At 57.3% G+C, this 26296-nt stretch overlaps 1 protein-coding gene across 2 annotated transcripts; it reads left to right on the forward strand.

Annotated features, from left to right (window-relative positions):
* The first annotated feature begins 627 nt into the window (after window positions 1-627).
* On the forward strand, window positions 628-12129 carry MCRIP1 (MAPK regulated corepressor interacting protein 1). Of its 2 annotated transcripts, XM_073310443.2 has the most exons (6): window positions 632-715; window positions 3857-3968; window positions 4500-4579; window positions 4887-5005; window positions 9865-9966; window positions 10383-12129. In XM_073310443.2, the coding sequence occupies exons 3-6, from the start codon at window positions 4572-4574 to the stop codon at window positions 10445-10447; spliced, it is 294 nt and encodes a 97-aa protein (XP_073166544.1). In that variant the 5' UTR covers window positions 632-715; window positions 3857-3968; window positions 4500-4571; the 3' UTR covers window positions 10448-12129. The 2 variants fall into 2 exon arrangements, with proteins under 2 accessions (XP_073166543.1, XP_073166544.1); XM_073310442.2 differs by lacking the exon at window positions 3857-3968 and having other exon boundaries at window positions 628-715.
* Window positions 12130-26296: the final 14167 nt, after the last annotated feature.

The raw sequence follows: 26296 nt of genomic DNA on the forward strand, positions 1-26296 counted from the left end.
GCTGGGGGGCCGTCGGGGGGGCTCTGGGCCCGGGACGGGTGGGTGCTGGGGGGCCGTCGGGGGGGCTCTGGGCCCGGCGCTGGGGGGGTGTCGGGGGGGCTCTGGGCCCGGGACGGGTGGGCGCTGGGGGGCTGTCGGGGGGGCTCTGGGCCCGGGACGGGTGGGCGCTGGGGGCCCGTCGGGGGGGCTCTGGGCCCGGGACGGGTGGGCGCTGGGGGGCCGTCGGGGGGGCTCTGGGCCCGGCGCTGGGGGGCCGTCGGGGGGGCTCTGGGCCCGGGACGGGTGGGCGCTGGGGGCCCGTCGGGGGGGCTCTGGGCCCGGGACGGGTGGGCGCTGGGGGCCCGTCGGGGGGGCTCTGGGCCCGGGACGGGTGGGCGCTGGGGGGCCGTCGGGGGGGCTCTGGGCCCGGCGCTGGGGGCCCGTCGGGGGGGCTCTGGGCCCGGGACGGGTGGGCGCTGGGGGGCCGTCGGGGGGGCTCTGGGCCCGGCGCTGGGGGGCCGTCGGGGGGGCTCTGGGCCCGGGACGGGTGGGCGCTGGGGGGCCGTCGGGGGGGCTCTGGGCCCGGCGCTGGGGGGGCCGTCGGGGGGGCTCTGGGCCCGGCGTCGGGGGGCCGCACCTCCCCCACGCCGCGCGGCGCCTGCGCGGGCCGGGCTCTGCGCTCACTTCCGTCCCGGCCTGGCAGCGGCGAGAGGAGCCGGGAGCGGCCCGGGCCCAGGTGAGCGGAGCCGCGCGGCGCCGAGACCCCCCGGCCAGGGGCCTCCCGAGCGCCGCGTCTCCATGGGAACGGGCCGCCGAGCCTGGCGCCCCTGAGTGACCCCCGGGCCCCCAGAGCCGGGCCGGGGCAGGGGAGCAGCACGACAGCCCCCCCCCCGCCTCCTGGCACCGCCCCCGGCCCCCCCGGGCCATGCAGTGACCCCCCCCGCCTCCCGTCTCTGACCCCCGGCCCCCCCGGGCCATGCACTGACCCCCCCCCGCCTCCTGGCACCGCCCCCGGCCCCCCCGGGCCATGCACTGACCCCCCCGCCTCCCGTCTCTGACCCCCGGCCCCCCCCGGGCCATGCAGTGACCCCCCCACCTCCCGTCTCTGACCCCCGGCCCCCCCGGGCCATGCACTGACCCCCCCCCCCGCCTCCTGGCACCGCCCCCGGGCCATGCAGTGACCCCCCCCCCGCCTCCTGGCACCGCCCCGGCCCCCCCGGGCCATGCAGTGACCCCCCCGCCTCCCGTCTCTGACCCCCCGGCCCCCCCGGGCCATGCACTGACCCCCCCCGCCTCCTGGCACCGCCCCCCGGCCCCCCCCGGGCCATGCACTGACCCCCCCCCCGCCTCCTGGCACCGCCCCCGGCCCCCCCGGGCCATGCAGTGACCCCCCCGCCTCCTGTCTCTGATCTCCGGCCCCCCCGGCCCATGCAGTGACCCCCCCACCTCCCGTCTCTGACCCCCGGCCCCCCCGGGCCATGCACTGACCCCCCCCCGCCTCCTGGCACCGCCCCCGGCCCCCCCGGGCCATGCAGTGACCGCCCGCCTCCCGTCTCTGACCCCCGGCCCCCCCGGGCCATGCACTGACCCCCCCCCGCCTCCTGGCACCGCCCCCGGGCCCCCCGGGCCATGCAGTGACCCCCCCCGCCTCCTGTCTCTGACCTCCGGCCCCCCCGGGCCATGCAGTGACCCCCCCCGCCTCCCGTCTCTGACCCCCGGCCCCCCCGGGCCATGCAGTGACCCCCCCGCCTCCCGTCTCTGACCCCCGGCCCCCCCCGGGCCATGCAGTGACCCCCCGCCTCCCGTCTCTGACCCCCGGCCCCCCCCGGGCCATGCAGTGACCCCCCGCCTCCTGTCTCTGACCCCGATATCCCCGGCCCATGCACTGACCCCCCCCCCCTCAGTCTCCTGTCTCTGATCCCCGACCCCCCCGGGCCATGCACTGACCCCCCCCGCCTCCTGGCACCGCCCCCGGCCCCCCCGGGCCATGCAGTGACCCCCCCGCCTCCTGTCTCTGATCTCCGGCCCCCCCGGCCCATGCAGTGACCCCCCCCACCTCCCATCTCTGACCCCCGGCCTCCCCGGGCCATGCACTGACCCCCCCCCGCCTCCTGGCACCGCCCCTGGCCCCCCCGGGCCATGCAGTGACCGCCCGCCTCCCGTCTCTGACCCCCGGCCCCCCCGGGCCATGCACTGACCCCCCCCGCCTCCTGGCACCGCCCCCGGCCCCCCCGGGCCATGCAGTGACCCCCCCGCCTCCCGTCTCTGACCCCCGGCCCCCCCGGCCCATGCAGTGACCCCCCCGCCTCCTGTCTCTGACCTCCGGCCCCCCCGGGTCATGCAGTGACCCCCCCCGCCTCCCGTCTCTGACCCCCGGCCCCCCCGGGCCATGCAGTGACCCCCCCGCCTCCCGTCTCTGACCCCCGGCCCCCCCGGGCCATGCAGTGACCCCCCGCCTCCCGTCTCTGACCCCCGGCCCCCCCCGGGCCATGCAGTGACCCTCCGCCTCCTGTCTCTGACCCCGATATCCCCGGCCCATGCACTGACCCCCCCCCCCCTCAGTCTCCTGTCTCTGATCCCCGACCCCCCCGGGCCATGCAGTGACCACCCCCGCCTCCTGTCTCTGACCCCGATATCCCCGGGCCATGCACTGACCCCCCCCCTCAGTCTCCTGTCTCTGATCCCCGATATCCCCGGGCCATGCACTGACCCCCCCCACCCCCCGTCTCCTGTCTCTGACCCCCGACCCCCCCGGGCCATGCAGTGACACATGCACACACCTGATACCCCCAGGCCAAGTACTGACACCCCTACAGATACCCCCTTGGGTCCTGGCACTAACAGCACCTCCCGTGCTATCCCCCCTCAGCAGTGATGCCCCCCATGATAACTGCCCCCCCCCAGGTCAGCCTCCCATGCCCTAGCAGTGACAGCTCCCCAAGATACACCCCATGTACCAGCCCCCTGGGGCCCCAGGCAGTGACTGACTGCTCCCTGTGCCGGCCCCTGGGGCCCTGGCAGCAACAGTCCGCTATGATAATCTCCCCACACACCGCCCTTCCCAGGCCCGTGGCAGTGACAGCCCCCAGCCCCCCTGTGCCAGCCCCCCTGGGCTCCTAGCACTGACAGCCCCCCTATGATAACCCTCCCCCCAATGCCAGCCACCCTGAGCCCCTGGTAGTGACAGCCTCTCGTCAATTGGCCTGTGCTGAGAACTCTTGCCTGGATCCTGGGGAAGGGTGGGCCACAAATGCAGGGCCCTCATGTGATTAGGAGTGCCCCTTCATAGAGCCATGTGTCCCCACTCTTCCTGCAACAGGCTGCTGTATGCCGGGGACGTTGCCATGGCAATGGGTCTGACACATCTGTGCATATCTGCCTACATCTAGCAGGAAGAAATCCCCTTTAATCCTAAAATAGCAGGCACCTCCCCAGCCCCCGCACCCCCACCTCAACCCCCACCTGCCTACAGCTTCTTGGCTACAGCTGAGGAGGGCGCAGGACGAGTGACAGAGCAACACTGGTATCCCCACCCCCAGAGGTGTTACAGCTCTCAGCCCCTCTGCCTCTAATCATAGAGCCTATCTTCAAAAATACCCTGGGGAGAGCCCAGGTTGGGGATGTGCGTGCTGGGAGTAATGCCAGCCAGACCTGGTTCACGGGCGCCTCTGTGCGCAGCTCTGCAGCAATCCCCACCCCTTCCCACAGTCCCACTGCAACCAGAAGTTTTGTTCTGCCGCTTCCCCCCATTTCCTAGTGCATTGGCCAGGATGGTTTTAAATGTCCCAAGCAATGGCCATCCCCCCAGCAGCCTGCGGGGTCTTGGAGCCAGGAAGCTCTTCAGCCTAACATTTCCTTTGTTTGTTCTCCTTGGCAGACTTCAGCATCACCCTGGATGTGTCTCCCCTCTCTTTCAGGGTGACACCAAGTTTGCTGCCGTTTTGCACCTGAAGGCCTGCTGCACGCACAGTATCTGTGCCTGGAGAACTGTCAGTCAAGGGCTGAGTTTTTTACCAATATAGTTATACCAGTATAAGCCATAGTGTGGATGCAGTTACACTGGGGCAGAGATGCCTTGTCCGGCTATAGCTTGTTCCCTTTGCTGTGTGGGAATAGCTATCCTGGTTATAAGCACTTTTATACCAGTGTAACTATGCCCACATTAGGGAAGTTGTACAACTTCATCTGTACTGGCATTGCCCTGATCACGGATGGCATTGAGCCCCCTGGAATTGCCAACAGTGGGGTTAAAGTAGTAAGACCCACATCTGAAATCCTTCTCATTCACTTCTTGAGGAGCGCTGCAGCAGCTGGGGTCAGAATGCAGCCACCCAGACCTAAGCTAAGGAGCTGGCTCCCTGGGTCTCTCTGTGACCTCTCTAGGCTTTGATGCAATGCTCTTAGCTGCAGTATGTGAGCACGTTAAGCCCTAGCTGGGGGTGACTGCATAGAGAAGGTGCTGGCAGTCTGGAGACACCGTGGCTCCCGCACACACTTAGCTCCGTTTCACTTTGTTTCAGCATCCATCTCCTATCTGCCAAGGTCTGTGCTGACAAAGGCAGGACTAGAGAGGTCTGAGTAAGGAGGCAGCCATGACCAGGTGAGACACTTTCACACATAGCAGAGAGCCTGTGGATGAGGGCAGGGCAGGGGGCAGGGGCATGGAGTCCCTTTGGGGGGGATGCCATGGGGCTAGGCAGGGCGGGAACAGTAATGGCTTTACTTTTCCTGAGCTCGGAGCCATGCTGCTGGTTTCAGGGTTGGGGAGGTGCGAGCTTGCATGGCTGCTTGCGCCAGGGCCTTTGCTGCAGGATTTTCTGCACTCCCTCTCTGAGGTTCATTCCAGAGCTTTGCACTTCTCCCCATCTGCCCATGAGCTCTCATCAGGATTTGTGCTTTGGTTTCAGCTCCCCTGTTTCCAGGGTTGTTTACAATGGCAAGAGGAACAGCAGCCCTCGCTCCCCAAGCAACAGCAGTGAGATTTTCACCCCTGCTCACGAGGAGAATGTGCGCTTCATTTACGAAGGTGGGTGAGTGATCCAGGATCTGCAACTCCCCCAGTCCATGTTTTCTCCCCAGGCTCCCTTCCTCTCTGGTGCCACTTGCTTTTCAGCCTTGGAATTCCACAAGGGGCTTTCTGCCATGGGGCCTCATCAGAGCAGCGGGCAAGAAGCAGTCAGAGAACGGTGTGGCCGCTGCTTCCTCCCTGAGCTGAGGAGTGTGGAGCTTTACTCATCCCATCGCGTGCTCCTGAGCTGTTCTCTCTGCGTTGATAGCCTAGGGCCCGTTAGTTTCCATTCCGTATGGAGTGATGGTGAGGAGAGGGATGCGACTACTTAATATGCCTTGCAATGATAGTCTACGTTGCTGTGTGACTCTGCTACCCACCAATTGCTATGGCAGAACCACGACACTGGAATGAGCCCAGAGCAGGCACTGGGTGGTGGCCTCTGCTATGTGGCAGGCATGACTTTGCTCATTCACAGGCTCTCAACAGACATCTCAGTCTCTCAGCCAGAAGAGTGAGGCCTTACTGCGAACATGAAGCAAATCAAACCAGGCCCAGGTAAAACTCCCTTGTGGGACAGTCCCTGTCTCAGCAGCCGTTGGGCTGTCTCATGTCTCCTGAGCCTGCTGAGCTGAGGAAACCCCTGTCAGACAAGGAGAGAGGAATCAAACTGATTTCGAACTGACCAAGTTAAGAGGACCCAGTGTGTGGAGAAGCCCCTTCCATAGCCTGGCTGAGGCTTGAACAACCCTTAGGAGACTCTTCTAAGGGCTTCTCGTCCCCTGCCAGTGTCTGGGATGGTCTTTCCAACAACAGCCCATTGCCCAACAGCAACGCCCTCTGACTGAATGAAGCCATTGCTGAATGAATGCACAGGAAACAGGCAGTCTTTGTGTTGCTGAGTCCCCTGGGGTCATGTGGTGCTATGGAGGGGAGGCAAGGCCTGGTAGAAAAGCACCACGCATGTGAAAATCCTAATCTCTGGAGTACCTTTGACCCTGGCCATTTCTGGAGAATTTAGTCCTTCAATTAAAAAGTAAAATGAAGCTTCGATCCCTGAGGTTTGCAAAGAAACCCTTTGAATGTAACTGTGCTGTGTCTGTCTGTGAGCTGCCACCTATAGGGAGCTGCTGGCGAGTGGCCTCCAGAGTGGGGTGCAGTCTGCCTGGGGGAAGGTTCCAGCCTGCAAGTGCATACGTGCCATTTAAAGCGGGAGCCAGGGTGACTGTTCATGGGGTACTTAGCACCCAGGCCAGACACATGCCAGGTCCCCCGTGCTCTTGCAGGTATCTGCCCTCCCCATCCTCCTAGTGCAGTCTTTCCTCTTTACCAAGCCCACAGTGAAGGCACTTCCATGTATGTGATCCCACTGTGAAGTTGGAGGGAGACACATTGGACTGTGAAGCAGGGTGATAAGGAAATGGGGACTGGGAAGGTGGGGTTGGACCTCATTCTGATGGACAAAGAATTGTTACTTGGTGACCTAAAAATTACCAGTAGCCTAGAGTACCAGTGATCATGATCTCGTTACATTTATGTTGTGCAAACAGAACATGGCACCAAACACTAATATATATACACCGGACCCTCGCTAGAACGCGGGGTTCAGGATTCATGCGCGTTACCATGGATCCCGATTTAAATATTTAAATTTGGGATCCATTGCCATGACCGTGCTATATGCGAATCCGCACTATAGTGACACGAGTGTCCGCTATATTTAGAACTTTAAAAGAGTTCATTTTCCAAAGCTAAAAGCAATTGTTGCCATAACTGTCTGGGAACATTAAATTTAAAGTATGAAGTGTCAGTGGAAACTGGGACTTGTTCAAGGATATCCTATTGGATGTCCAAAAAGCCATGATTCCACAGACATGAAAAAAGTTATGCTGGCCAAGAAGCCAGTCTGGTTAAAAGGAGTTGTGGAAGAGGCAATAAAACAAAATTTATATATAAAGAATGGAAGTAAATAGCAATTTATAGAAGTTAAAAGTTAAAAAATGTGGATGATTGGTAAGAGAAACCAAAGGAATCAATGAAATATCAATGGGCAATAGAGTTAAAGATAAGGCATTTTTAAAACATAGTCGGAACAAGAAATACCCCATGACGGATGATAAAATTGTAAATAGAGATGCAGAAATGTTCAATAGATATCTCTGTACAGTATTTGGAATGCAGGAGGACGTATAGTGTAGTCAAATATAGTAAAAATCTTAAAATCAATCAAACTGTACTATAGAATCTCTATGGGTAGAAATTCCATGCTTCAATAATAAGATTATAGCTGTAGGAATATACTACCAACCACCTGACCAGGATGGTGACCGAGATTGTGAAATGTTATGGGAGATTAGAGAGGCTACAAAAACAGAAAACCCAATAATTATGGGGTATTTCAACTATGCCCATATTGACTGGATACGTGTCACCTCAGGACAGGAAGCAGAGATAAAATTTCTAGACACCATTAATGGCTGATTCTTGGAGCAGCTAGTCCTGGAACCCAAAAAGTGAGAAGCAGTTCTTGATTTAGTCCTAAATGGTGCACAGGATCTGGTCCAATAGGTGAATATAGCTGAACTGCTTGGTAATGGTGGCCATAATGTAATTACATTTAATGTCCTTGTAAGGGGAAAAATAAAGAAATTCACCACATTTAACTTCAAAAAGAGGAACTCCACAAAAATGAGTAAGATAGTTAAATGAAAGTTAAAAAGAACAGTCAAAAGGGTGAAATGCCTGCAAATTATAGGGAGAGTAGTTAAAAACACCATAATAGAGACTTAAACAAAATGTATACCCCCAAATTAAAAAAAAATAAACCAGTAAGAGGACCAAACAAATCCACCATGGCTGAACAACAGAGTATAAGAGGTGGTTAGAGACAAAAAGGCATCCTTTTAAAAATTGGAAGTCCTATCCTAGTGAGGAATATAGAAGGGGGATAAACTCTGTCAGATCAAGTGTAAAAGTATAATTGGGCACAAAAAAATTGAAGACCAATTAGCAAAAGCAACATTTTTTTAAAATACATCAGAAGCAGGAAGCCTGCCAAACAAAAAGTGGGGCAGCTGGATGATTGAGGTGCTAATGGAATACATGAGGAAGAAAAGGGATTATGGAAACGCTAAATTAATTCTTTGCATCGGTCTTCACTACAGAGGGTATGAGGGAGATTGCCACACCTGAACTGTTCTTTTTAGGTGACAAATCTGAGGAACTGTCCCAGATTGAGTTGTCATTAGAAGAAGTTTTGGAACAAATTGATAAACTAAACAGTAATAAATCATCAGGACCAGATGGTATCACCCAAGACTACAGAAGGAACTCAAATGTGAAATTGCAGAACTACTAACTGCATCGAGGTCCCTTCCAGTTCTATGATTTCTATACCGCAGTCAACCTGGGGAACTCATTGCCATGGGATGTTGTGAAGGCCAAAAGTGTAACTGAATTCAAAAAAGAATTAGATAAGTTCATGGAGGATAGATCCATCAATGGCTATTAGCCAACATGGTCAGGGGCGCAACACCATGCTCTGAGTGTCCTTAAACCCCTGACTGCCAGAAGCTGGGACTGGATGACAGAGATGGATGACTTGATAAATTTCCCCCTTCTGTTCATTCCCTCTGAAGCATCTGGCACCAGCCACTGCTGGAAGACAGGATGCTGGGCTAGCTGGACCATTGGTCTTACCCAATATGGCCGTTCTTATACGTCCAGCTAATATGATGTGGATGGAATAGAAAGTTTACTATCTGTAACAAGATAGGAGAGTGTGAGGCAGCATCTGCTAAAATTAAACATTTTCATATCAGCATGCCCATATAACTTACACCCAGAAGTCTTAAAGGAACTGCTGAGGATCTTGCTGAACCACTAATTTTAATATTTAACGAATCTTGGAAAACTGGGAAATTCCAAAGGACAGGAGGACTGCAAATGTAAATTTTAAAAGGATAAAAGGGATGACCCAGCAAGATTTAGACTGGGAACCTGACATTGATCCTGGGTAAAATAATGGAATGTTTAGTTCAGGACTCAGTCAACAAAGAATTAGAGGCTAAAAATATAATTAATGTGAAGGCAAGTTTTGTCAAACAAACGTGTTGTCTTTTGACAGGATTAGAGGTGTGGTTGATAAAGGCAACTGTGTTGATATAGTAAACTTAGATTTTTCCAAGGCATTTCACTTGGTACCACATACAATTTTGATTAAAAAACTTGCATTATATAGAACTAACAGGACATACACGTTCAATGGATTAAAAACTGTCTCACTGACAGATCTCAAAGTGGTTGTTAATGGGTGATATCGATGAGTGAGGTAATTTCTAATGGATTTTCCCCAGTATTCCATGATTTATTGAAAATCAACATTAATGGTCCAGCAAGTTCCTTAGACAGCTCTTTTAAAACTCTTGGATGCAAGTTGTCTGGACCTGCTGATTTAAAAATGTCCAACTTTAGTAGCTTTTGTTTAACATCCACAGTTGGAATAGAAAGTGTTTCTTCATCATCATCATATGATATGACTACATCATGTGGCTTTTTCCCAAATACACAACAGAAATATTATTCTTCTGTTTCTGAATATTTATTGACAATTCTGCCATTTCCATTGAGTAATGTACCAGTACCATTGTTTGGATTCGATTCAATGGCCTGTGACATACAGGAGCTCAGACTAGATGATCTAATGGTCTCTTCTGGCCTTAAACTCTATGAAACGGTGAAGTTACCTGGTGTGTGCAGGGGAATGGGGTTCTTGAGGGCTGGGATGAGAGCGTGGGAGCAGCTGGAGGGAGCCCTCGGCATGTCCTGTAGCAGGCACAGCACCCTCCCTTCCCTCTCTCGCTGTGCTCCTTCCCCAGCCTGGCAGTGTGTGGAGCGAGACCTTCGCAACCAGATGTCGGGCAGTGAGAGGGGCCTGGTGGAAGAGTATGTGGAGAAGATACCAAACCCCAGCCTAAAGGGTGAGTTTGCCTGGGGGGTCTTTGGCCCATCCAGGGGAACAAGTGCCAACGGTGCTGAAGTAAGTGGAGCAGAGCACGGGCTGCTGAGAGGGGAGGAACCCCCTCGGGACACCAGTGTCTCATCCTAACTGAATGTACAGCTCTGGCCACTCCATCCAGCTACAAGAGGGTGAATGAGGGTGACCAGATTGGGAGCCTGCAAGCCAGTGGGACAAACGGCATTTCATGATGAGGGGCAGAGGAGACCTGTGGTTCTTGAGCCTGGGCTCCTGAAGAGTGTGTGTTGGCGTGGCAGGTGCTGGCAACACTGATCTTGTGCAGGGGTGATGCAGTGCTGAGCCCTGAGGGGGGTAGGGTGATGCTGGCAGTGCTGAGCCCAGCCCCCTTACTGAGTTCTCCTCCCTTCCTCCTCACAGCATTTAAACCTGTTGACTTGAGCGATCTGAAGAGGAGAAACACACAGGATGCTAAGAAATCCTAAGGCAGGTTCTGCCTGCTGATTGGCTGGTGTCCTGAGGTCCTCAAGCAAATTTAATTTGAAGATTTTGTGTTGATTTCCTCCTCCGGTCTGTGTTCTGCCCGTGGAAGAGCTGGGCGCTTTGGGGCTGGCTCTGAAGCTGCCCAAGTTTGAACTCCATTGCAGATGCCTAGAGCATGTTGTACTGGATTCCTGCCCCTTCCCTGTAGCCTCGTCTCGGGCTGCCTTTCTCTACCATGTGTTGGGCCCACAAAGTCAGCTTACTCTTCCTCCCAGCTCTGTCCTCAGTCGGCCCTGGGCTGCTCTTTGGCTGCCGAGTGGTTGGTGTGGTCCCTGGGGCTCTGGTGCTAGGGAGGACAGAGCTGAGTGGCTGCATTTGGGCCAGTGGAGGCCAAGCCTTGTTCGCTCCTTCCCCCAGGTATCGAGGAGCAGCTCTTGTTGCAGACAGGCTGAGAGGAGAAGGTTGGGCATGTTCAGAGGCTGGAGGAGGAGCATGCATTGTTGGTCCCTGCTGTGTGCCCCATGCCCATGGCTACTCAGTGCCAGTGGGCTTGCAGGCCTTCCCCACAGCCGTGCTGCTGGGCACGCGACCCTTCCCCCTCCCCTTGCTTGTCAAGTGGGTGAGGTTAGTTTGCAGCTGAGCCCCTAGCTCTTGGTTGCTAACAGCTTCTGGGTTTGTGGGACTCTAAGATATTGTCCATATTAAAGAGCTGACTGGCTTTCTTCCCCATAATTGGGCTGAGGCAGGTCCCATGGTTTGGAGGGCAGAGCTGCTTCCTGCCAGGCCTTGCTCCGCTGGAGCTAAAAGGGGTGCACCCTTGGCCCTGAGCCCCAGAGACCAAGGTGCATTTACAGCTGGAGCCGTGGATTATTCTCCGCTCCTTGCTAGGTGCCCTGACAGCTCCTTCCAGGCAGGAAGGGTGGGGTGGAGCAGCACTTGCTGAGGGAGGCTTGGCTGTGGGAAGTTGTTTCTATCTGCATCCTTGCCTGGGCGACATCTCCCAATGTTAGTACTAGAGGGATTCCCCAGCCCTCCTGCCCCCTTCCTGTCCCCCTCCCTCCAGCTGTCTGGGCCCTCTGTGCAGTAACCCCCTTCCTGGCCAGGCCTGTTCTGTGGGGTGGGCCTGGAAGGGAGGTAGTTACACAGCCCCTCGTGGAGCCCAGCTCGCTTCCTAAACATCCCTTAGCGAGGGCAGTTTATAGTAGGCTGCTGCTGCAGTGCCAGGCTGAATGCCCCCTCCCCACCCCTGGGCTCGGAAAGCACTTTGGGAAATGGCCCTTTTGGGACCCTAGTACCTGACAAGGCTCGGGGGGTCTCAGCATGGCCCCACTCTGAGTGGTTCTGCCATCACTATTGCCCTGTGAAGCACAACCCCACCAGTCAAGCAGCTGTCACCAGCACTGTAGGAGGATTGTGGTCTCAGAGACCAGCATCCTGTCCCTGCAGTGCTGCGGGAGCAGCCCCCTGCCTGGGCGCTTGCAGGGAGGGGAGCTGCCAAGTGCTCTGCCCAGCACAGGTGGTGGCAGGCACTGGCAGCCAGCCACTGCAGGGCTAAGAGCGGTGCAGGCAGGATTTGTGGTCACTATTACCTTCCCTTTGTTGTTAAGTCAATGACCTATGTTGTTCTTTCGCTCTGTCTGTCACTTGAGGAGTGTTGTAAATAAAAGCTGGTTAGTCCTTTTGAGCTTGTCTCTGTGCACCTCTGTCCATTGCTCCCAGGCTGCTCCATGGCTGGCTGGATACGGGGGCTGATTTACCACCCATGCTCCCACTTCTGTTCAGCTACTGGTCTGCTGGCCAGTGCATGCAGAGCTGGGGAATGGCTGAGAGGACACCCTGACCCAAGGGAATGGCGGGATGGGCCTTGCATTACTGGTGGCAGCTCTGTGGAGACATGCTGAACTGCCCCATGGAGGCCCAGCTAAGGAGCAAGGAGACGCCTCACAACAGGGCTGCAGCCAGGCATGCTGCCTTGTCCCTCTCCAGATTCCACATCAGTTTGCTCTCAACCCTCGAGCTGTGTCCGTGCCCGTTGGTCGTAGCTGGACACCGCTCAGGCAGAGGTCGAGCCGTGCATGCACACAACTCTTGTGCACTCAGATGCTTTTCCAATGACTCTTCCTAGTTTTCCCCGTTTTGATGTTTCAGGTCTCTCCATTATCTGTTCGGGCTGCAGTTCTGAAAGGAGCGTCAGGGCCCAAGTCTCTGGGGTGGAAGTGGGTGCAGCCCCAGCCACTGCAGGATCTTTTGGCAGCTCAGCCAGCCCAGAGGCAGGGGTGAAAGCTGATGCAAAGGGAGGCCTTAGACAGCTTTAATGTTGCTGTCAGCCTGAAACCACAGCTGCAGCTCCTCCAATCACACAATGTGTAGCAAATGCAGCCCCTCTTTCCCGCACTCCCACACTCCAGGCTGCGGCTATGCACCAATTGCATAGAGCACCTCTGAGTTGGGAGATGCTGTATTAATTTAGATGGAATCAATGGGCCCAGAGTCAAAGCTGTTAACATGACCCTGAAGATGTTCAAAATTAAACAAGGTTGTTGACAGGTTTCAGAGTAGCAGCCGTGTTAGTCTGTATCCGCAAAAAGAAAAGGAGTACTTGAGGCACCTTAGAGACTAACAAATTTATTAGAGCATAAGCTTTCGTGAGCTACAGCTCACTTCATCGGATGCATACAGTGGAAAATATAGTGGGGAGATTTTATATACACAGAGAACATGAAACAATGGGTGTTACCATACAGACTGTAACAAGGTTGTGTTCTTTTCCATCCTCCTGGTTGAAGACAAGGGCCCAGGCAGGCGGGACACATCCTGAAGATGAATGCATGGCCACAGAGATGGTGTCTGTGGGAGGGCTTTGGCTTCCTCCACTCTAGGATGCTGTTCCAGGAAGAAGGCCTGCTGGGAAGAGTTGGGGGCCACCTGACCGAGAAGGGGAAGAACATCTTCATGAACGAGCTCACTAACCTAGTGAGGAGGGCTTTAAACTAGGTTCAAAGGGGACAGGTGACAAGATTTTTTATGATCTCTTTTACCCAAATTGCCTTCCACCTTCAGCTTGACCGCCAATTCCTTCCTCTTACATAAGAACAATCACATTGAATCAGACCAAAGGTCTATCTAGCCCAGTATCCTGTCTTCCAACAGTGGCCAATGCCAGGTGCCCCAGAGGGAATGAACAGAACAGATAATCATCAAGTGATCCATTCCCTGTGACCCATTCCCAGCTTCTGGCAAACAGAGGCTAGGGACACCATCCCTACCCATCCTGCTAATAGCCATGGATGGACCTATCCTCTCTGAACTTATCTAGTTCTTTTTTGAACCCTTTTATATTCTTGGCCTTCATAACATGCTCTGGCAAGGAGTTCCACAGGTTTCCTGTGTGTTGTGTGAAGAAATACTTCCTTTTGTTTATTTTAAACCTGCTGACTATTAATTTCTTTTGGTGTCCCCTAGTTCTTGTGTTATGAGAAAGAGTAAATAATACTTCTGTATTTACTTTCTTCACACCAGCCATGATTTTATAGACCTCTAGCATATCTCATCCCACCCACCTTGGTTGTCTCTTTTCCAAGCTGAAAAATCAATTTGTAAGAACCTATAGGATAACAGGGTTATAAGGAACAGCCAGCATGATTCTGTAAAGAACAAATCATGCAAAAAATTAACCTAATTTTGTTCTTTGACCAGGTTACTCGCCTAGGGCATAGTGGGGAAGCACCAGATGTGATATATCTTGATTTTAGCAAGGCTTTAGACACAGGCCCACATGACATTCTCATAAGCAAACTAGGGAAATGTGGTCTAAATGAAATTATTACAATGTGGATGCACAACTGGTTGAAAGACCATACTCTTTATCAGTGGTTTGCTGTCAGGGAGGGCATATCTAGTGGGGTCTGCAGCGTCAGTCCTGGGTCTGGCATTAGTCAATATTTTCATTTATGACTTGGATAATGGAGCGGAGAGTGTGCTTGTAAAATCTGCAGATGACACCAAGCTGGGAGCAGATGCATGCAAGCATGTTGGAAGACAGGGTTAGAATTCAAAATGACCTTGACAAATTAGTGAATTGGTCTGAACTCAATAAGATGAAATTAAATATAGACAAGTACAAAGTATCACATTCAGGAAGGAAAATCAAATGCACCACTACGAAATGGGGAATAACTGGCTAGGTGAAAGACTGCTGAAAAGGATCTGGGGGTTGTAGTGGATCACAAATTTCATATGAGCTAACAATGTGACGCAGTTGCATAAAAGACTACTATTCTGGGCTGTATTAACAGGATTGTCCCAGGTAAGCCATGGGAGGTAACTGTTCCACTGTACTGGGCACTGGGGAGGCCTCAGCTGGAGTGTTGTGGCCAATTCTGAGCGCCACACTTAGGGAAAGATGTGGACAAATTGGAGAGAACCCAGAGGGGAGCAACCACAATTATCAAAGGTTTAGAAAACTTGGCTTTGAGGGAAGGTTAAAAAAACTGGGCCTATTTAGTCTTGAGAAAAGATGACTGAAGGGCAACCTGATAAGTCTTCAAATACGTTAAGGACTGATATAAAGAGGACTGATCAGTTGTTCTCCATGTCCACTGAAGGTAGACAAGATGCAGCAAGAGAGATTCAGCTTAGCTATCAGGAAACACTTTCTTACTCTCAGATAGTTAAGGCCTGGAACAGGCTCCCAAAGGGGGTTGTGGAATCCCTGTCATTGGAGGTTTTTAAGAACAGGTTAGACAAACGGCCATTGTGTTTTAACGTCATCCTGGTGGCTGTGCACAGGCTGGGTGGTTCCCCTGGGAATTTTCATCTCTGAGCTCTCACATGCTCTTCAGCCTGAAATCCCCATGGGGACTGGAGAGGACACAGGCCCCTTTCTCTTTGTATGGGTGGAATAGCGATTTTCCCCTTGAGCTGGCCTGACACAGCCGCCCCAGATGGGAGAATGTTCCCAGGGTCCCCATGGCTTGGGTCAGCTGGTGTCATAGTGCTAAATAGCCCCTTGTGGTTAGTGCTGGTCACAACTCCAGGGCTGGCCGGGCTGCCAGAGTTACTCTGCCCATCTCTGCCTTCAGTCGGTGTTGGAGCTCTTGACTCCAGGAAAGGCAAGGCCATTTCTTCCTTTCCCTCCCCTGCAGGTAGGCAGCACAAGGGGGGTGTCTCTAGGACGTGTTGCTAAGTGCAGGGAGGGGGGCAAGTGCTGCACACTGAGACTGGGTCCTGCTGGAACTGCTCTCCCTGGCACCTGGCCTTTACCTTTCGCTGCCCCAGCTCAGCTCATGGAGCTGCCCCTGCAGAGCCACCCCCAGAAGCAGCCAGGAGGAGAAGACCTGCTTTGCTTTGGCCTTGGGGGTGAGGGGAAGCAGTGTTCTTATGCTGTGTAGCAGTGATTGGATGGTACTTTGGTGCTGTGTCTCTACTTTCACTGCAGCATTCTCAGGGCAAGGGTCTCCTCTGCCCCAGTGCCAGTGGCTGCCACTGCAGAGCATCCTAAGGAACCAAGCTGCTGCACATCCCAGAGCGGCCGTGGGAGCAAGTCCACTTTCCTGTGGCCAGAGCTGGCCTGGCTTTGTGGAATGCTGGCCTGCTCCATTCTTGAGGTGCAGCCAACCCCCATAGGGCTGGTGACCAGCTGAGTTGCAGACACCCTCCTTCCTGGTGAGGACGGATGGGTCCTTCCCTACATTTCCCCACGCTAAACAGGCACAGCACTTGCTGGGATGTGCTGTTAGATGCGTTGCTACTCTCAGCACCCTGATGTGAAAATTCGGAGCTGTCCCCTCCGTCGGTGCACTCTCAGACTCCCTGGCTGTTGGGCTCTAGCTTGGATGAAGCCTTTTGGGGGGCTTGCTGAACCCTGCAGCGTTATCACAGCAGTTTGCTCATTGCATGTTAACCTCCTCTGTCCTGGCCCCTTTCCCTACGGATGCGAGCTGCCTGGTTTGGGCGCTGGACTTGCTGCTTGTCTGCGTGCACGGTGTGAACACAGACACCGGGTCCTGGCACCGGGTGTCCTTCCTGGGTTGTGCAGAGGAGCTCAGAGTGGCGAGGGCATGTGACTGGCAGTGCCTATGGCACCAGGCTGGATCCGACACCACTCAGCCAGTGGCAGGGGATGCTTGGCTCTCCTAACATTGCCATTTGGCCCCTGTTCTGTCTCCGTGGGTGTTGGCAGCTCCAGAGCTGTGTGGAGCTCAGCAGCACTTCTTGCTTCCCACGCTGTTTGCATTCAACAAGGCTCAGAACAGAGGCTTTGGCCTCAATGGAGGGGTCCAACATACCACCTGGGCTGGGGGTGCAAGGCTCTGGCTGAGCAACAGAGGTAAAGCCATGGCCTTGCTGTTCACTCCACACCACTGGCCTCCCAGCTAAATCTCATCCCCAAACAGAGCCTCCCTTGGTGCATCAGCACGTCCCCTCTCCAGCCTCTTTCCAGGGAGACCCTCTGCTCCGGCCTGAGCCCCCAGCTGGCCTACACTCCCTTCACTTTAACTGTGGGCACTAAGAGGGGACCTTGCCCTCCAGCCCTGTGCTCCCCAGGTTGATGGGGCTAGGAGCACAGTGCCCTTGGGCTTCTGTAGGCCTCTCCTGTGAACCGCACCTGGACGCTGCTGCTGGAGCAAAGATTTCAATGTGACTCTGTTAATACACTCAGACCCCTTTTCCTCCCCTGCTTTAATGCCATTTAACTATACTCAGCATGGCAGCATTGCTCCTCAGGTGCATCTCTTCACACTGAGACCCTGAACACATTCAGCTTCCACCACCAACAGCCTCTTGCAAACAGCAGTGGCCTTGGAGCCTGCCCCACTCCCACTGGTTTGTGTCCATCGTGGGACCACAGCTCCAGCCCCATGGAAGCCGGTGAGTCACCTCACCTAGTCCAACAGGAAAAGAAGAGGCAGCCGTTATGGCAGCATTTTCTCTTTCACACCTCTGAGAGCGGTGGCTTTGCTGAATGTCCCCTCAGCAGTGCCACAAGCATGTTCCCTTATGGCACTGCGTCGTTCCTGGGGCCCTGCCATAGAAACCCTGGGGCTCTTCACAGCTGTTTCCCAAGCATAGTTAGGAATGGCTTACAACAGGCTGCACAGGTGAGTGTGCTCCAGGAGCGTGAGAGTGTATGGCAGGTCATTCCTGGCCCAGCAAGTGGTTGGGCTGTGTTGGGCTAGATCCATATGGCAACAGGGAGTCCGGGGGTGGGGAAGGGGTGCAGTTTCTGAGCTACCAGGAGCAGTTGATGGACCCCAGAGGGAAGGCTGCCTCTCTCACCCAGCAGGTGGGGGTGACCTAGCTCCTTAGGGCATCCGGCATTGAGAGCCCTATGGGGAGGTCCCTGGTAACCTCATTGCCTTGGGCCGGGGGGTGGGTATGTGACTCGTTGTGATGTCTGGGGTGAGCCTGTGCCTGCATAGCCACTGGCTGTTGGGGGTTGGCCCCGGTCTTGAGTTGGATTGCTGAAAGGCAGCATGGCCTGGTGGCCAGGGCAGGGGGCTGGGGCTCCAGAGAGGTCCTCAGTTACCTGTCTGGCATGTCTGTTGCCCACCCGCCAGAGCCCTTATCTTATCCCAAACGTTTGGAGGGGCCCGTTCCCAATCCTGGCCAGAAGGTGGCACTGTTGATACGGATATAAGGGTCAGGCCCTGCCTGGGCATGTGCCCCTGTGTGTGTTCCACACATGAGCTGGCCCCGGAGGAGCTGTTATTCAGCATGGCTGGTGCGGTGGTGCCCAGGAACTGCTATGCTGGGCATGGCATGGGCACGCACAGAGACGTGGCCCTTGCCCTCAGGAGCTCACATGGGCAGAGCTTGTATGTGCGGGTGGCCATGTGCAAAGTGGGGCTGTGTCAGGAGTGGAAAAACATGGGAGTTAGATGAGGTTGCTACAGCCTGTGTTCTGCCCAGCCCAGTCTGTGTTGGCATGGGGGGTGCATACCCTGCTGACGGGTGTGCGCCCCCATAGACAGCACACAGCTGGGGGGCGGGCTGAGGGCAGGCAGGCAGGGGATGTCCTGGAGCATGTAATGTCCTTGCCCTTTCTCGCACCCCCAGAGGTGCTGGGCCTGGTTAGTGTCATTCAGCTATGTGCGGGGGCTGGCAGCACGGCCCCTCGTGCTCTCTTCTGTCTGGGTATGAGCTCCTGGGGAAGCAGGCGTCCCTTTACCATCTCCGCGGCTGGCCAGGGAGCTCCATGCTCAGCCATTCACTGCTCCAGCCCCTGGCTGGCACTGCCCTCCAGTGGACCAGCCTCCTTGGGAACACCAGCTAATCCACTCTGCAGCCAGGCCTGTCCATGGGACAAGGAAAGCAGTCCCCCCACCCGCCCCGTGTGAGAATCTGCCCCACAGGGTTCAGCGTCTCTGTTTCAGCAGGGGACACTGCAGGCGGCAGGCCAGCCTAGGAGCTAGACTAACCCTGTGGTCTCAAGCAGGGTGTATGGGGCGAAGCTCCTTCAGAACAGATGGGAGCACGGCCTCCCTGCACTCGCACTGGACGGAAGCCTGGCTCTGGGACATGGCTCCTTGCCACGAGGTCCCCACCACCCCCACAGCCCCTGTGACCTAGTGGGCCGTCTCCCATCAGCCTCTGGTGAAGGAGAGGGATTGTTCGTTCTGTTTCTGAGCACTGAGGAGATGCCAGCTGTGGCTCCAGGGAGGCAGAGTCCATCTCCCCATGCCTCTAAGTGGGGCAGGGGCACTAGCTCCATTTTAAATGGGGCAGCAGCGGCCCAGAGGTTCAGGACTCACATTCAGGCAGCCAGCGCTGAGCCAGACCAAGAACCCCGGGGGCCAGGCTCCAGGTCTGTGCCCTCCTGCCAGGCCACACTCGCTCTGCCATGCCATGGCTGCACTGTTGCCATTTCTCAGTCAGTTTTGAACCAGTTGCTGACAGGTCTTTCAGGTGTCAGGCTGGTCCTGGGGTGGCAGCATGACCTGCAGGGCACACACCATTGCTACAGTGGCCTGAGCCGCCCCCACCCAGTCTTCCGATCGGTATCTCATGTCCGTGAGGATGGAACCAGAACTTGCCACGGTATCCTGATGTGGCTGAGGGCTGACCCAGCCCTGGCACTTTGGTCCTGGCATCCCACCGCTGCCCACAGGAGCCTGGTCTGCGTCACAGGCTGGGGACCCCATGAGGCCCTGGCGGTTGCTGAGAGCTGGCTGAGCTGGGACACATTGTGCTGGGTTCAGGTGCTGGAGCTGCCCACTCCCCACACCCCCTGGGGGTGCCAACAGGGTCATCACCCCTACTCTGGCTCCAGCCAGCACAGGGCCCCTCTCCGTGGAGCTGGCAAAGCCTCAAGCTGGTCTGTGGGGCTTTGCGGCCTGGTGTTAAGTGACCCCATGTGCTGGCTGTTGCCATGGGAACCCATGGGTGGAGGAGGGTTAATCACTGCGCCTTTGTTCTGAGTGGCCTGTGCAGATCTGCGGGCATGGGCCAGGCAGAGCCTGGCAGCTACCAAAGCAGCTGTGAAGCGCCCCCAGCACCGCCTGCCCGCCACAACATGACAGCTGGCTGACTCCCCTCCCCCACAGCATGCGAAAGCCTGGTCCACGTAAACAAGGGGACGTGGATGCTGTTGAGCACTCAGGCGCCAGGTTGGGCACCCCGTGCTTCGGAAACAGCCCCCAAAAGTTCAGCTGCAGCCTGGCTGGCCTCGCAGCCCCCTGTCCTGGTGCAGGCAGCGCCTCCCTGCAGGGGAGCTCAAAGCACCTGCACATGTGGACAGCTGGGCCAGATCTGTCCTGTCACTGGACAAGTGGAGAACCTGAGGCACAGAGTGGGGAAGGGACTCACCCAAGCTTGCACAGATGAATGGGACCCTATGTGCCTGGGGCACCCCCCCTTTCCTGGGAGCAGCTCTAGCTGCAGGCAGCATGGGAATGCTGTGCCCCACCCTTGCACCAGCGTCATCAGGGCAGTTGGGAATGTGGCAAGGGCCCTACTCTTTGCTGTGGGAGCCTCAGTCTAAATCTGCCCCTGCCCCTGCCCCAGCTGGCCAGGTGGTTGGCTGCAGCACAGCCCTGGGGGCTGACGAATGTGCCTGCTTGGCATATGCTGGCAAGCTGCACCAAGACAGGCTGCGCGAGGGCTTACGTAAGGCTCACGGCTGCTCTTTGAACCTGTCACTAAGCTGCTGTGTAACTAGCAGAGCCCCCCGATGAGCCGGGGTGCCCAAGGTGCCCGGCTTGCTGGGCTGTGACTGATGCTGGCAGCTCCGCTCAGTGCTCCAGAGCAGCTGAGAGGCTGCTTCCGGTGCAGCGGCTGCTCAAGGCCATGGAGCCAGCCCCAAGGCCCTGGCACCCGTCTGTGAGGGCTTCGGCTTGCGGTGGGGGCTGTGAGCTTCACTGCGTTCCTGCGCCTCTGGCTGATTGAGCAGCTCTGCAGACGAGTTGGCTGTGGGGAGGGCTGGCTCTGTTCCAGTCAGGCCGCCTCCTTGCCGGGGACACCTTCCCCTACAGGGTGTGAACCCCCCCGAGTGCCGGGCCTGCTGTTTGGCCCTGGCTTGCCCAGGCTGGGGAGGAGGCAGGGACGATGCAGCTCCCATTACAGCGACGGCCAGTCCCCAGTCGGGCACGGCCTGCCCTGCTGGGATTGGAGCACGACTCTGCCGCTCAGCTGGGCCAGGGCCCTGCCGCCAGCTTGGCCTTCCTCTGGTCCCCCCAGGCAATGGCTGCAGTCTGCCCCTTCCTCCCCTGCCTGGAGCCCCAGGGAAAGGGACAGTCCCTCCCCACCCCCTTCATTTTTATCACTGCACCTGAGCCTGTGAGGCCAGCGGCCGCCCCAGCAGTCCCCTCCTTGCCACCCAGACTTGCCCTGGCCCGGTGAGTGGGGCTGGGGCTCCAGGCACAACATGTGCCAGGGTGATGGTGGCGGGGGGGGGGGTCGCCATGGCAACACAGGGAGCCGCACGCTCGCTAGGCCTGGTGCCTCACAGGGACTCTATTTACCTTCTCAGAAAGCACCTCCTGCGCCAGCAATTTGCTTCAATTAGCCTCGTTAGCACATCAGGAGGCCCCCCAGTGATGTCAGCAGATGGCCACGGCGGGCAGCTCCAGCCCCCTGCTGTCCCCACACACAGCACTAGTGCAGGGCCAGAGAGCCATGTCGAGCCAGGGCTGTGCCCCGCCAGGCCTCTGGCTCCCGTCCCACGTTCCCTCTAATTTTTGGCAGGCCGTGTGCGCAAAAAATTTCTTCTGTGCAAATTGTTGTGCTTCTGTGCAAATTGTTGTGCTTCTGTGCAAATTTGTATGTGCGCGGTGTTTCACGGGGTGCGCGGGGGTTAGGATCTGTGTGCACACACGCAGCTTAGAGAGAACAGTGTTCCCGTCCCTCGCTGGCTGCCTGGGTCCTGGGTGGCATGTGGGGGGCGGAAGCCCCGTGAGCGGCCACACTGCTGCCCAGGCACCAGGCAGGGAAGTGGGGCAGCACCGTCGCTGTCTGGCTGCCTGCTCCCGCCGGCTGGCCATGGGCCGGCTTGTGTGCTCACGCTGCTCCCATTAGGGCCCCCACGCTGGCCGGCGGGGCTGTGAGCTGGTCTCTAGGGAGCTGCTGTGATATGACACCCGCTGCCTGGCGTGTTAAGCTGTGCGGGGTGGCAGTGGCCTGCGCCTGCTGCTGGATGGCAATGCCACAGAGTATGGGTCGTCAACAAGCGGACTGCGGGCCAAATCTGGACCACCAGACACTTTTGAATGGACCCCGAAATCTGTTTATTTACTTATTATCATTATTGTGTTTTTTAAATATTTTCTCTGGAGCTTGGCCCTTGACTAGACCTTGACCAAGAAATTGGGACCATGACAAAAAATTGTGGACTACCCCATGCCACAGATCCTCTAACTGCCCCCCAACCCACAGACAGTATGCTGGGCTCCTGTCTCCTCCTGAGGGCTCCTGGCCTACGAGGGAGGCTGAGCCCAGGTCAGTATCTGCTCAGCTCTAGACCAGGGCAGCCTTGAAGGAGGCCGCTGCAGGCCAGACCAAGCACTGCTCTGTAACTGCAGTGGCCTGGCTTGGCTGGGGCAGCCTGGGAGCGGGCGAGTAAACAGCGGAAAATTACTGTGTGCTCAGCACAGCCATTATCCAAATGAGCTGAAAACAGCACATCTGGGCTAGGGAAAACCTGGGCCCAGGGCTTTGCAGCGTGGACACGTTAATCAGGTCTGGGCTGGCTCAGTGCTAGAGAGGAGACCCCCCACTCCCCAGGAGAAAGGCAGGGGGCTGTAGGTGACTCAGTGCTGCCCCAGGCAGGAATGAGATCTGCGCATGCTGCCTAAGGGCGAGGTGGGCTGCTAACCCCAAACTCAATGCTGGTTATTACCCCCTCCCCTGCCCCTGTAGCGTGCCCAGGCTGAATCACTGACTGCCCTGGAGGAGGCGGGTAATGCCGCTGTGCCCTGTTAAATGCTGGCCACACCCTGGCTGGGCGCTGCCTGCGCTTCAGTGCTGGGAGACGGTGCCTGCACCCTGGAGCTTCTGCCCTAACCTGGGTGACAGACACAATTAATTCACGGTTATAAAATGCTTTGAGCTCACGGGGGAGCAATGGGACACGCGTGCGACGGGTGTGTGTGAACAAATGCCCCTTCACCCTGCCCCACAGTACGAATGCATCCCCTCTTTTTCCCCACTTGCACAGCGACCTCCCCTGGGAGCAAATACATACTCGCCCCGCCCCATCCCAGCTTCTTCCAATACCCACCCCCCCGATCTCCTCCCAGGCGCCTGGGCCTAGGGCTGCTGCTGAAGTCACACATGATCAGCACAGGCTGGGCCTGGCATTGGGCCAGGTGTTGGCAAACAGCGTCAGTGCAGTCTCGGCCCAGGCTGCCTGAGTGGCACACACGGTGCTGCCTGGGGGCTGGGGGGGGCTAGGGCAGGGACCCTGGGTGCTGTGGAATGTGCAGGTCCCCAGAAGCCCTGCTTGGGCTGAAGCAGGGTCCACCCCAGCCCCATGAGAGGCAATGCATGACGTGAGCGCCCTGCAGCACAGGGGCAGGGTGTCATGCAGGCCACAGGGGTGGGGAGGATGCTGGCCTGCAGGGGGCTGGGGCAAGGCTCAAGGCTGGGGACGTGATGGGTCTCACAGAAAGACGTGGCTGAGGCTGGCCCCAAGGCACCAGGGCAGTTCTGCTGACCTTAGGGCAGCCATTCCTGGGGACAGTGGGGCTAGGACATGGAGTGCGAGCTCCGAGGAGTGTGCTTTGGTGGAGATGTAAACAGCAAGTCTGGCCTGGCGCCCTCTGCGCTGAGCAATGTTTATAGTGTGGGGCTGTTTATGGTCATTCGGGCGGCTGGTTCCCAAGTGCTCAGCCAGAGCTGTCACGTCGGGCTTGCCAGCTGCAGGGCAGGGTTAGCTATGCACTGGGCGGCTGGCTCTGCAGCGGACCAAGGCTGCTGTGGCACTAGGGTCAGGGAGGGCACACAGTGGTGCTGGGCTGGGACAGCTGGCGTGCCAAGAGCACCTTCCCTAGTTTGCTGGTGCCAGGCTAATGGGGCAGGGGGCGCTGACGGGAGATCTCTGGTCATGATGGTAGTTTAAATCAATAAGCCCAGATGAGGTGCAGTTTTGGCTACTTCCCTGCAGAGGAAATTAGGGCCACTTTGCAGCAGGAAATGCTCCTTAAATGCATCAGGAACTTCCCCAAGCCACAACTGGGAGGGTGAGCATGGCTCGAATGCCCAGAGTGCCCCCCAGCCTCCAGGTCTGGTCTGTAAGCAGTAACCCTGTGCAGACCCACTCACTGTGGGCACCAATCTGCCCCCCCTAACCCCACCACCTCCAAGCCTGGCCTGTAACCCTGTGGACGCCACCTTGCCGCCAGATGTGTTAGTACAGGCCTTGCGGCAAAGCGAGCTGGGACCAGGACCCAGGAGTCCTGACACTGTCACCTGCCCAGGCCGGGTGTGTGCTTGGGAGTGCTGCCAGGCTGTGCACATGGGGCAGGGCTTGCACGCAGGCAGGCCGGGGCGCTGGGCTAATCCCCCACACAAGGAGATTGTTCCATTCCCGAAGCCGCCACGTTCGATGGCTTAGTGCTCACATGGGGTGCAAAAGCACCTTATGAGTGATTGGGGGGGTTGTGGGGGGCTGGGAGGTACCCAGCATGTATGTGAATGCCTGTGGCTCTGTGCAGGGACCCACAGCTGTGTGGCAACGTGTCCGCGAGGCTGCTGCTGGCCCTGCATGACTCCAAGCCAAGTGCCAGCAGCTGGTGTTTTTGCTCCTGGCCAAAGCCGACCGGGGGGAGGGGGGGGCCAAGCCTGCAGGAGGGTCACCTCTTGGGCCACCATCCGGCCCGTGCCAGCCAGAGCCCCCTGCAGCCTCAGGGTGTCTGACGCTCGCAGCTGCAGCTTTTCTGGTGGAAGCCCTGGGCAGATGCGCCAGCACATGCTTTGCTTTGGGGACAGTAGAGCTGCAGCTGCTGCACGAGCCCCTCCCCTGTGCTTTACGTGCTCACACCCTGATGCCCTCCCAGCCACACTGCTGGCCCCATGCGCAGCTCCCTGGCCCAGTGCACGGGCAGTGCGCCACACAGCGCCCAGAGGAACTGCGTGGCCAGGCAAGCCAGCCTGCCAGGGCAGCTTGTCATCATGTGCCGAATGTGCCAGTTTGGGGAGACGCAGCCCCCCCCAGAGGCTGGAATGGGCTCCCAGGGCAGGGGCGGCATTTGCTTTCTCTGCCCTGTGCCACGGGCAGGGGGGGAGGTCCAGCTGGATGGGGCTGCCAGGCAAGCACAGGGAGGAGGCGGATGTATGGGAGTGAGGCTGAGCCTGTGTCACGGGGTCCCCGGGTGATGCTCTGGAACTGCTCCCTACGAAGCCAGGCAGGACTCTGGGGAAGTCTCCTTTCTGGGAGCAGCCTGTCTGCAGGGCAAGAAGCTCACATAACTTCCACCTTCCTGGGTCTGACCTCGGAGCATTCAGCATCCTCTGCCTCTCCGTGCGCTTCCCGCAGCGAGTCCGCCCAGGCGGGGTCTTGGGGAAGCCAGAGGGTCCTGCCCCCCAGCTCCGCAGTCAGATGGGACTCTCAGCCAGCCAGTAAAACAGGTTTATTAGACGACAGGAACATGGTCTAAACCAGAGCTTGCAGGTGCAGAGAACAGGACCCCTCAGCTGGGTTCATTTTGGGGGGCAGTGAGCCAGACAACCACATCTGCACTTCTCTCCACAAGCCCAGCCTGCCCCAAACTGAAACTCTCTCCAGCCCCTCCTCCTCTGGGCTTTGTCCCTTTCCCGGCCAGGAGGTCACCTGATTCCTTTGTTCTCCAACCCTTTAGCTCTCACCTTCCAGGGGGGATGGGCCCAGGCCATCAGTTGCCAGGAAACGGGGTGTCGGCCATTCTCTGTGTCCAGACCCCTGCACACCCCTGCCCTCTAGGGCTCTGCAATGATCATACACCCTTATCCCACCCCCTAGATACTTAAGAACTGCATAGGGGATACTGAGGCACCCGTACAGTATTCAGAGGAAACATTAACAGTCCAGCCTGGCCTCTCCCACTGCGCCCCCAAGGAAGTCGCTGTCTTGCCCAGGGCATCGAGCAAGGAGAAAGGCCAAGTGCATTGCCCTCCAGCAGCCCTGCTCCGGGGGGAGTGCCCTGGGCCAAGGGTGACTCAAGGCGACCCACCTGCCCAGCAGAGACCCTCTGGCCCGCCTTTGCTCATGCACCCCCTCTCCCCTGTCTTTATGCAAACTCCCCCTTCTTGCTCACCCCCTTTGAGCAAGTGTTTCCCCCCCCCCAACAGCCTTTGTGCCTTCCCCTCCCTGGGCTGTGCCGGCCTTGCCCCCTCCCCCAGCCCTTTCAGCTCCCAGTCAGGAGGCTTCAGTCCCTCAT

This window comes from Lepidochelys kempii, chromosome 14, assembly GCF_965140285.1.
Source record: "Lepidochelys kempii isolate rLepKem1 chromosome 14, rLepKem1.hap1, whole genome shotgun sequence".
In the NCBI taxonomy this organism is placed as follows: Eukaryota; Metazoa; Chordata; order Testudines; family Cheloniidae; genus Lepidochelys; species Lepidochelys kempii.

Coding starts and splice junctions, on each gene's coding strand:
- MCRIP1 (XM_073310442.2), top strand. Junction 5,006..9,864: donor TGTGCGCTTCATTTACGAAG/GTGGGTGAGTGA, acceptor CTCCTTCCCCAG/CCTGGCAGTGTGTGGAGCGA. Junction 9,967..10,382: donor ACCAAACCCCAGCCTAAAGG/GTGAGTTTGCCT, acceptor TCCTCCTCACAG/CATTTAAACCTGTTGACTTG.